At 42.1% G+C, this 12500-nt stretch overlaps 1 protein-coding gene across 1 annotated transcript; it reads right to left on the bottom strand.

The window, feature by feature from the left end:
• Positions 1-1655: 1655 nt before the first annotated feature.
• On the bottom strand, positions 1656-9274 carry LOC101848243 (toll-like receptor 4). The gene is made up of 3 exons (XM_005110273.1): positions 6985-9274; positions 5151-5314; positions 1656-2423 (listed from the first exon to the last, which is right to left on the bottom strand). The coding sequence occupies exons 1-3, from the start codon at positions 9272-9274 to the stop codon at positions 2217-2219; spliced, it is 2661 nt and encodes an 886-aa protein (XP_005110330.1). The 3' UTR covers positions 1656-2216.
• Positions 9275-12500: the final 3226 nt, after the last annotated feature.

Raw genomic sequence — 12500 nt, 5'->3', positions numbered from 1 at the left:
ACACACACACACACACACACATACACTCACACACACACACACACACTCACACATACACACTCATACACACTCACACTGTACACCTTACAGTGTGGAGTTGTTTGTAGAGACTATTGGGGGGTGTGAAAGGTATGGTTGCTCAATAGACATCATTTGTGGAGTTAACATATCCTGAAAAGTGAAAAGGGGCTTTGCCAAGGAACCAAATGTCACCGAGGAAATGTTCATTCTTTTCGAGACAATTGAGCAATCATGAACACATTGCTATCCTCTGATCCATGTCAACTTCGGGAACAGGAAAATGGTAAGCTACAGTCGGAGATGTAGATCTACCTTGAGAATACGGACCGTTGAGGTGAAGGAAAGTCCTTGCTGCAGGCATCGTCTACAGATAGACGTCTCATGGGACTCATCTACTGAATGATGCTCCATGATGACGTATAAACGGGTGCGAATGGAGAGTGTTTGACCTGAAGTGGTTGCTTTATCTTGGAAGTTTTAGTTCTGTTTCTGTACAGGTCCTAATTGATGGACCATCTCCACCATTTACATCAAAGAAGGCATTACGGGCACTTTAACATTATTTCCGGACCTTGTGCGAAACTTAAGAAATAAGTCGGCGGCGAGTCAATGTTCAATGCAAAAAGCTCTCTCTCTTTTACTAAACTTAACAAAGATCTTGGCAGGCAAAGGAAACTTGAGAAAATCAACATCTGCAAACGTCTGTTGGCCTGTTAGACCAGTGTAGCTTGCAATATGGCGCAATTGTTGGGACTTCCAGAGTGGTAAGCCTAAATTCAAACTAATGCGTCATGCTACAAAAATGGGGACATCGCTGAAAATGGGGGGGGGGGGGGAGGGTACGCGCTATGTGGAGCAAAATTTTTCTGTGGATTTATCCCAAATGAATATCAGCTAAATTTCTTTTGACTTACTACAAATGCTGAGTACAAATTTGAAATGCAAAACTTCAGTGAGAGGAAAGTATTTACCAAAGAAATTGTAAAGTTTTTTTGATCACCCTATCCTGTATACATACCTGTATACACAGAGAGAGAGAGATAGATAGATAGATAGATAGATAGATAGATAGATAGATAGATAGATAGATAGATAGATAGATAGATAGATAGATAGATAGATAGATAGATAGATAGATAGATGTGTATGTATGTATGTAAGTATATATATATATATATATATATATATATATATATATATATATATATATATATATATATATATATATACATATATACATTTATATATATATATATATACACACATATATATATATTACACACACACACACACACACACACACACACACACACACACACACACACACACACACACACACACACAGATAACACACTCAAACATAATTATATTGGGGTCATGTAATAGAAACATTTCAAATCCATGGAAATCAAGAAAACTGTGTCGAAGTCTTCTCCAGTAACTGTTATCAAATATGAATGAATATAATTTTGAAAAATTAACAATAAACACAATATAAATAAATATATACAAAATCTTTCGAAAAGTGAACAGTTCTTTATAAAAGTACGTCAAACAGAATATTAATTAATCCACTGCAAACATTTTTCATCGCTCAAACTCCATCAAATGTATTCACTATTAACTGTTTCGCCCTCAGTAACCTTCAGTGAATCAACATTCACTACGGCAATTGTATCAAACACCATCAAAAGTCGTGGGACTATGCCAAATTTCATCATCAAACTTCTTTAAATTCTGAGAAACCTCTTCAGAATCGGTCTGCCTCTTCCTACAACGCCAAACTTCTTCAAACCCACTTAAAATCATCCGAACTCACCCCTCCTCTGTCATTTTCCAACCAGCCAAACTCCATCAAACTCAATCAAACTCCATCAAAAACTCAACTAAACTTCATCAAAATCCTCCTATTCACCCAATCTCCATCAAACTTCTCCAAACCTTATCAAACTTTACTAAACTCCATCAAACTCCTTCAAACTCCATCAAACTTTATCAAACTTCATCAAGCCCCATCAAACTCAATCGAAAACTCCACCCCATTTCATCAAACTCCTCCAACTCACCCGATCTCCACCAAAAGCCTCCAAACCCATGAAACCCCATCAAACACTTCAAAACTCCACCAAACTCCTCCAAACTCCACTAAACTCCGCCAAACTCCATCAAACTCCATCAAACCCCATCTAACTGGATCAGCCCCTGAGATCATTGGCCAGCCTATCATAGAAGGCTTTCATCAGCTGGTCGTTGGTGCGATGGGCGGTTGGCGGGAAGGCTATGTAGGTATTGGTGGAGATGTGAGATGCTAGCTCAATGCCAACTCGGCTGCGTCGGATCTTCTCCATGATTAGAAAAACTAGCACTGGACGACCACTGTAAGCCGATTCTACATTCGCCATCTGTGGGAGAGGAAAGTCGTTGGTTGGAATTATTTTGTGTTTCGTCGCTCGTTGAATTTTTTATTTTTTTTAAATTAAAGGTACTGACTTTTTTTCGACCGTTTTGATACTTTTTATCATTTTAATTTTTTTTTCATGTTTTTTTAAAAGTTTGAGTGTGTGTGTGTGTGTGTGTGTGTGTGTGTGTGTGTGTGTGTGTGTGTGTGTGTATGTTTGTGTGTGTGTGTGTGAGAGAGAGAGAGAGAGAGAGAGATAGAGAGAGAGAAGGGGTAAGAGAAAGAGAAAGAGAGAGAGAAAGAGAGAGTGAGGGGGAGAGAGAGAAAGAGTGTGTGTGTGTGTGTGTGTATGTGTGTGTGTGTGTGTGTGTGTGTGTGTGTGTGTGTGTGTGTGTGTATGTGTGTGCATGTGTGTGTGTGTGTGTGTGTGTGTGTGTGTGCTTGGGTCAACACATTTTACATTAATCTTTTTTAAAACATGTCTGTATAAATCTTACTGAAAAACGGCAATCAAAGGCACCCAAAAAAAATGTTTCTTTACACAATCCTGCGACACTCAAGCTTTGGAAGTCATCAAAAGTTTCAGCAGTTTTCTCCCTAAATAGGGGTGCCCACTAGCGAGAGCGGATCGAGTCGGATCGTGTCGGGTCGTCGGGTCGGATCATTTTCTAGTGGTTTCAGTGCACACTACAACCCCGTCGCGATTGTACTCGACGACCTGTAAGTTACAGTAGAGAAACCTTTAACCTCAAAGGCTTCCAGGGCTCCTTTCCGCAGTTCCCTGTTGCAGTGCTGCGGCAGCTTGGAATCCCAGAAACATGGTTACAATAGTTACATCGATGACTTTCTTTTATCAAAGATCGTTCATAAGAAGATAGCTCTAGTTCACACGGCCAAATAAGTGTCCAGGGAAGTACGCGCATTGGTTCAGATGGCGCTGCAGTCTTTGTTTTGAAGCTCTCTAGCATTTCTCCAGAAGAAGAATAGGATTAGCACAATAGTTTGTTAGTTTCGCTTTTATTGTTTTACACACAAGTAGGGTACCTCTGTTCGCAAAGTCAGCAACTTTTCGAAGAGGGCGCCTCCGGATTTTGAGTGTCAACATGGACACGTGACTCAGCCTTGTTGTGATTGGCTGCAAACCTCCCGATCACGCGACTCATGGGCCTGAAAACAAACGCGTTTGTTTTTGTAGATCACCGACCGAGTCGATCCGCTTGAGCCATGATAGCCGCTTTGCACCCTCAGTTTGGCTAGGCCCGACTGCCAGATCGACCCGACCCGGCCCGACCCGACCCGACCCGATTGCGTATGTGAGTACCCCCTATAAGTTTACCTCTGACTCCAGGCGACCCCCCACCTCCCTCAATCACTGAATAGAGGGTTGGGTACCTTTCATTAAAAGCAAGACAAACGAACAAGCTTTAAGACAATACCAATAATTCCACAACATCCCCAAAAAGTGACGAGCGCATGGTTCCACCGTGTCGAGACACAACTGTTTTAACATCGAGACACAACTGTTTTAACATCGAGACACAACTGTTTTAACATCGAGACACAACTGTTTTAACATCGAGACACAACTGTTTTAACACGTCCGAGACCAACAACAAAAAATTGTGAGGCATCGTGGGGAAACCAAACGCTCGTCAAAATAACGAACGCAATGAAAACGGCATATTTCCGCAGATTTGACAATTTGTATCTGTTGTTCACAGGTACACTTCTGAGTTATTCAGCTGTAATTCACAGGTACACTTATAATTGACTTAATTCTCAGGTACATTTATAACAAACTCCCCTACCCCCCCCCCCCCCCCTGTAAGTCTTAGGTACTTAACTGCATTTCACAGGTACACTTATGAATAACCCACTTGTAATTAATTCACAGGCACATTTATGAGTTACTCACCTGTAATTCACAGGCACATTTATGAGTTACTCACCTGTAATTCACAGGTACACTTATGACTGACTTAATTCATAGGTGAACTTAGTGAGTTACTCACTTGTAACTCGTAAGTACACTGATGATTGACTTGCTTCACAGGTACACTTATGACTAATTCACCTGTAAGTCAAGAGGTACACGTATCAATTACTCACCTGTAATTCATAGGTACACTTATGGCATAACTCACCTGTAATTCATACGTACACTTATGACATAACTCACCTGTAATTCATAGGTACACCTATCAATAACTCACCTGTAATTCATATGTACACGTATCAATTACTCACCTGTAATTCATAGGTACACTTATGACATAACTCACCTGTAATTCATAGGTACACCTATCAATTACTCACCTGTAATTCATATGTACACGTATCAATTACTCACCTGTAATTCATAGGTTCACCTAAGATTAACTCACTTGCAATTCATAGGTACACTTATGACATAACTCACCTGCAATTCATAGCTACACTTATGACCAGCTCATCTGTAATCCATTGGTTCACCTAAGATTAACTCACTTGCAATTCATAGGTACACTTATGACATAACTCACCTGTTCATAGCTACACTTATGACCAACTCACCTGTAATCCATTGATTCACATAAGATTAATTCACCAGCAATTCATAGGTACACTTATGACATAACTTAGGCCTACCCGTAATTCACAGGTACACGTATCAATTACTCACCTGCAATTCATAGGTACACGTATGACATAACTCACCTGCAATTCGCAGGTACACGTATCAACTACTCACCTGCAATTCATAGGTACACCAGTTGCTCTTGACCTGAGCGGCCGTGAGCACCACCAGCGTGCGCCTGCTCGTCTTGACAGCCGTCACAATGTTAGAAGCGATGTATTCGCCCGCGCGGAAGTCTCGCCCGTGGATCAGAACCCGCAAGCCGAGGGAACTCAGAGCTGGGAGGGCGGTTGGAGGGGGGGGGTGTAGAAGGGAAGGGAGTGGATGGAGAGAGAGAGAGAGGAGAGAGATTATATCATACGTGGTACATATTTAGTTGAGAATCTGCAAGCCCCGGGAATTCAGAGCTGGGAGGGGGGGGGGGGGTTGTAGAAGGGAAGGGAGTGGATGGAGAGAGAGAGAGAGGAGAGAGATTATATCATACGTGGTACATATTTAGTTGAAAATCTGCAAGCCCCGGGAACTCAGAGCTGGGAGGGGGGGGGTTGTAAGGGTGGGGGATGGGTTGTAAGGGGGGGGGGATGGAGGGAGAGAGAGGAGAGAGATTATATCATGCGTGGTACCGATTTAGTTTAGAACCCTCAAGCCGCGGGAACTCAGAGCTGGGAGGGGGGAAAGAAGGAGAGAGAGAGAGAGAGAGAGAGAGAGAGAGAGAGAGAGAGAGAGAGAGAGAGAGAGAGAGAGAGAGAGAATGAGAGAGAGAGACGAGACGAGAGAGATTATATATATATTATATGATACAAATTAGTAGGTTTCTGTAACGCCCTCTTCCAAATTGGGCTATATGCACTTAACTTTTTTCGGCGTTTAATCAACATTCAAACAACTTCTAATGCTATATTCAATTAACATTCAAACAACTTTTAATGCTATATTCAATGAACATTCAAACAACTTTTAATGCTATATTCAATGAACATTCAAATAACTTTTAATGCTATATTCAATAAACATTCAAACGACACTCGAGCTGCTAAGCTAATAGAATTATTCATGCTCATCAATATTCACACAAGCAAATAGTCGAACGTACACACACATGCACACACAAATATACACACACAGACACACACACACACACACACACACACACACACACACACACACACACACACACACACACACACATGCACATAGACATAGGCCCACGGGTGTGCACACAATCATTCAACCGTGATCATCATCATCATCATCATCATCATCATCATCATCATCATCATCATCATCATCATCATCATCATCATAATTATTATTATTATTATTATTATTACTATTATTATTATTATTATTATTATTATTATTGTTACTTTTATTATTATTATCCTTATCATTATCATTATTGTTGTAGTTATTATTATTATTATTATCATTATTAATATTATCATTATTATTATTGTTATCATTATCATCGTTATTTTAATTATTATCTTTGTTATTATCATTATTATTTTATTATTATTTCTATTTTTATTTTATTATTATTGTTGTTATTATTATCATCATCATTATTATTATTATTATTATTATTATTATTATTATTATTATTATTATTATTATTATTATTATTATTATTATTATTGTTGTTGTTGTTATTATCATCATCATTCTCATTAACGTTATTATTATTATTATTATTATTATTATTATTATTATTATTATTATTATTGTTATTATTATTATCATTATTATTAGTATTATTGTCATTATTATCATCGTTTTTATTATTATTGTTATTATTATTATTATTATTATCATTATTATCGTCGTTATTATTATTATCACTGTTTATTATTATTATTATTATTATTATTATTATTATCATTATCATTATTATTTTTATTATTATCATATTCCAGAAAAAAAGAAAGTTCCTGGTCACATAGCTCACCTGGGTTTAGATCGTTCAACACAAACTGCTCGTCCTCGAAAGCATAAGAGAGGAACACATCGTACTGGAAAGCGCCCGGCTCCGCCTGAGGGCATCGATCCCAGTATCTCTGATAGGCCACGTAGTAGAGAAATCTAAGCTTCCAGCGGAATCGATACAGTAATACTGCAACCACGATGAGTGTCGTGAGCAAACTGGCGGCCAGAATTATGAAGAAAATGGCGATGTGCTTCGGGCATTCACGTTGCAGATTCCTCAAGATCTGCTGGAATCCGTCTGTGATATTTCTGTCTTTCGTGCCATCAAAAGCGCATTTGTAGCCTTCAAACGTCTTATTAAAAGCAGGCGATGACGTCATCCACTCCAGAAATTTCAGGTTGTTGCATTCACACAGTATGGGCGCGGAGGCCATGTTCACACTGACGTTTTTCAGGCTGTCTATCTGTCTGCGCATGTCCGGGGATAGGCTCCTCACAGCAGTCAAATGAAGATCCAGTTCTCGTAGCTGTGCCATGTGATCTATCCTCGTCTCAAATATCCAGAACGGATTGTTGTTGAGCTTGAGCGAGACCAGACTGTGGAGACCAAGGAACAGATCCGGTCTGATATGGTACAAGCCGTTGTCGTCTAGATGGAGATGGGTCAGTCGCGACAGATTGCTGAAGGTGGACATTTTCAACAGACAGTCGGGAGTGGAGTTTAGTCGGTTCTCACCGAGATTGAGGCGCCTCAAGAATGGAAAGTTCTGGAAGAAACTGTCTTTGATACAAGCAAGGTTTGTTCTGGACAGGTCCAGACCAGCTAGTTTCTCCAGACCCTCGAACGGCCCTACGGCTGAGGGGAAGTAATTCTTGTCTAGTTTTAGAGTGTGAAGTTTATTTCGCTTGTCGAACTTGATGGGGGATAGATTGTACTTTAAGCTGGCCTTGGACATTTCCAGCTCCTCCAGCTCAGGTGGAAGTCGAAACGTGATGCATTCTCTAGAAGATTCTAGGTCACCACGCTGGCTAGGCCGTTGGGCGACGTGGATAACATCGCGTGAATACTGATCCGCCTGCAGGAGTGAATGTTGATGAGGTACCGCCGAGAAAGGATATTTGGACGGGATATTATGTAGGTAGCTGCCCCCATCGAGCATTAGCTTCTTCAAACTCTTCAGCTGCCATAAATATTGGAGGTAGTGCTCGAACACAAACTTGTTGTCACCCACATTGAGCAGCTGCAGTCCCTGGGGAAGAGCCGAGAACACGGAAGGGTCCACGATCTCGATACTGTTTCCGGTGGCCTCCAGGGCGAGCAGGCCTGTGGGGAGACAATCCACGTGACTTCTGTTGATTCGGAGCGCCAGCGAGAACCGAGACACGATGTTGTTGATGAGTAGCCAGGTGAGGGACGAGTTCTTTAGCGCGCACACAGCTTGGGAGAACGTTTCGAGTCCAAAGTCTTCATTGAACGTCAGATCTAGCGTTTTCAGATTCTGTAGGGGCGTGAACGTGAGATGGTGAACTTCTGAACCCTGAATGAAGCAGTCGCTCATGTTTAGAGAGTGGAGGGACGAAAGATGAATGAAGGTGTCTTCTCTCAGAACATCCAGTTTGCAGTAGCCGGTGACAAACCCCGCTATGCTCAAGTGCCGAAGACTTGTCATGTTGGAAAATCCAGGTCCAAATGTTTTGTTCCGCAGTCCGTCCATTGACAAATTGACCAGCTGGCCGAGAACTGACAGGGCGAGATGGGGGTAGTCCAGGCCTGGGTCAGTGGAGTTCTGGTTGTTTCTTTCCATCGACAGTTTCGTGAGCTTTTGTAACGGCAGAAACACGCCCACGGGGATGGAATGCTCCGTCATGGCGATTCTGTTGTTCACGAGACTCAGATGCTGGAGACTCACTAACCCAGAGAAGGAGCGCTCGTGCAAGCGGCTGAGGTTGTTCCTGGCTAAGAACAGTTTCTCCAGACGGGGGAATCTCACCAGACTGTTGTTAGCCAGCTCTGAGACGGAGTTGTTGTACATGTTGAGTACCACCACGTCCTCGGATAAGTACGAAGGGATTGAGGTTAACCCCTTGCTAGAGCAGTCGCAGTACTTACAAGTGGGGGAGCACAAACTTTTCGTTTTCAACTGGTTCTCCGACAGACCCCTAACCTCGTCATCAAAAACGTCATATGACCCAGGTCTGTCCCTTTCGTCGTCATCAGACTGAGAGCGGAAGGTCAGACTTCTGCAGTGGCCATTCGGGGTACACAAGACGAAGATTGAAGCGACAATGGCTGCCAAACACTTCGTTGCCATAGTTACTCAGTCCTGTCTCGCATCACTCAACAACTTTTGTTAGGCGTCAACACCTTGAGGGCTGAGGAATAGATGGCAGGGGGAAAACAAAAGTAAACCGCTATCTTCGAGTTACAGAGGTCTATCTGACATTTTTGGCACTTTTGAATTACTAAGACTATGGGGTTAAAAAACAAATGTTCTATCTGCCCTATCACAATCGTAAGATATTCGGAGTTGTTGTCATGCTATTCAAAGAACTGCATTCGAAAATGTTTGACATGTTCTGTAACTTAACAATTGTAACGTCATATTTCTCAAAAACTAAGTAATGAGCAGAAAGAACTTTATAATTTTCTAGGGTAGCGAACAACGTTCTATCTGACATTTTTGGCTGCTTTGAGTACTCAAAACCATGAGGTGAGAAGGCAAAGGCTATACCTGCTCTGTCAGAATCGTAAGATTTTTCGGAGTAGTTATCAAGATATTTAAAGCATTGCATTCGAAAAGCTTGACATGATGTGAAACTCAAAATTTCTGACATAAAATTTCTCAAAACCAGGTACTGAGCAGATAGCACTTTGTAATGCTGAGGTAGCGACATGTTGGCGGCCATATTTTGGTCAACTTTGCCCCTGACACCAGGTGACGCCCCCCCCCCCCCCAATCCGCCCCCAACCTCCTTCAGTCACAAATATCTCGACTTCTTTTATAAGATAGGATGGTATGTTTTTCATGAAAAGCGAGGTAAATTTAGATTTAGTTTTAGCAAGGTTTTACGGTGCTCGCAACTGCAAAAAGCCATATGAGCGCCAAGGGGTGGATGTCAACAGAGAATTCCAAACGGGGAATCAGGCTTACTCTGCTCACCTCTCTAGCCTCAACAGCATGATATAATAAAGTCTGCTTCTACTATCAAGGCACCCCGTAAATGGCAGTCCACAAGGGAGTGACAAACATACAAAAGAAGTAGAGGTAAAAGGACGATAGTCAGGATGAGGGGAAAAAGGCAGCAGTTCCCACTATGATGTTCCGGCACAGTATAAGCGTGACTTTTCTAAATCAGCCCATTTACAATTCTACTGTGCATACGAACCTATTAATATCACTCCTGTGGGAATGGCCTCCTAAAGACACTTCAGTCAGTAACACTGCCCTGGGGGGGGGGGGGGGGGCAAGGCAATTGAACAGGCTATAACTTGCAGATCATAACTCCACATTGTCATGACCAATTATTGACGGACGCCTGATTCCGCCGTGTTGTGACAAAGTTAAAGCAGAAACTGAAAACTGTCCGAGACGGCCATCCTATGTCGAGGAGAAACGTGGCCGTACTAAATGAGATGTCGTCTTATACGGGGTGCCCATTAGGGGATCGGGGTGGGTCGGGGCGGTTTGCTTGCCAGATTGAGGGTGCAGAGCGGCTATCGTGGCACAAGCCGATCGCGCACGACTCATTGCCTGAAAAACAAACGCGTTTGTTTTGTTTTTAGGCTACGAGTCGGGCGATCGACTAGGCCCGGCCCGACCCGACCCGATCCCAATAGAAATGGGCACCCGGTATTACTCAGTGGCATTATAATGTTTGAAAAAATAATGCGCAAGGGAGGAAATGGGATGTGTCTGTTTGCGGAGGTGATTGACGGTCACAGGTGGCTGTTCGAGCAGGATCCACCGTAACCGTAATATTTTTATCTTCTCGAACTCAGTTTTACTTCCTAGTGTGGCAACGTGAGGGGTAGCTCGTGACTTAATTCAGCTGTGTTACGTGCTCATTGACCTTACACCAAAGAGGTTATATAACATAGCACAAGAGCTGGTGGCAGTGACGGCACCCACGTAAACGCACGAGGGCTGCGTGTCCCCACTCTGGGACGCGTAGGGGAAGAGGAAGAAAAATAAAAAACAATGGACACTTTTTTAAATTCCCGTGGAGACGTCTCGACCGTCTTAGGGCCTTGACAGACGAGCTACAATAGGTGCGTAGAAAACTCAGCTCAGAAAGTGTCGCTTACTTTTGCGTGGCAGCCACACGGGGCGACACTTAACGCTACTGCTCATTTCAACGTGGACGATCGGAAAGTCAGGTGGCTTTAGTCATGGTGATGAGCAGAATCTTTTTTTTTTTAAAGGAAAAGAAAGTGACAAAGAAGATTTTGGGTCAAATAAAATGGAAAAGTTGCTTACATATCTGTTTCTTCAATGCATCACTAGCGTGATTGTATTCTGCTGAGTGCTAGCCATACATATCCAAGCATCATTTTTTTTAAATTTATTTTATCTTTACATTCCTCACTTGTGTTGTCCCAAATGATGTTTCCGCTCTTAATTTCCAAAATCAAACGCTCTGTTTCGAGATAAAAAGAAGACATGGTTGCATTGGGAATATTGTCGTGTTGAATGAGAAGCAAGAAAAGACACAACTATTGTGGGAAAGCACCGACAATAAATACAACTCGTGTGTCCGCGTCTCTTGAACTGTGGAGAGCTGCCCAGTTTGTCACAGGCCCAGTTTGTCACAATTTCATTTAAGTTTTTTGAGCATTGATGACAGTCATAATTACAGCACTTTAACACTGTAGTTGTCCTTGTAACTTAAGTTTCTTTTTATTCTCCACTTTCAAATTCGTGGTGTAGAGACAGTTCCTCTAAAGTGTCAATTCAGCTTGTGTTGTTTAATACTTCTTCTTTTTTTGTATGCAAATCAAAGCAAATTAATTACTCTGTAAAATTTTAAAAATAATGTTCATTCGCAAAAAAAACAATTGAAAAATCAAATTAAATTCATACAATCAATCAATCATCCATTTACTCTTTTTGGGAGTGTCATTGATAACTTCCATCATGCAGGGCACTGGCAAACTGGTTGTGTGACAAACTTGCTGCATCCGAACTGTGTGTGCTTCACCAAAACACTGGTGTGTCGCGGCGTGGCACAATTTGGGCGACACACGTCTGCTACGCCAGGACTGAAAACAACGCCTGTAGTATGTATGTAGTATAGGGTTTTACGGCGCTCTCAACTGCTAAGGTCATATGACAACGCCTGTCGCTCGTGTGACCGCTCCCATTGTCTACAGTGTATCACCAGATTGCGCAGAAGCTACTGCTGCGATTTTTACATCTCGTCTTTCAAGGGGGAAATCAAAAAGCTAACACTGAAATGGGGTGGGGGGCGAGAGAGTGGGCAGGGCTGTGTCTGTTGTACTGGAGATCGTGGGGAGGGTGTGTGTGTGTGTGTGTGTGT

This window comes from Aplysia californica, unplaced genomic scaffold, assembly GCF_000002075.1.
Source record: "Aplysia californica isolate F4 #8 unplaced genomic scaffold, AplCal3.0 scaffold00870, whole genome shotgun sequence".
Classification (NCBI taxonomy): Eukaryota; Metazoa; Mollusca; class Gastropoda; order Aplysiida; family Aplysiidae; genus Aplysia; species Aplysia californica.
This window is presented reverse-complemented; position numbering and strand designations above follow the sequence as displayed.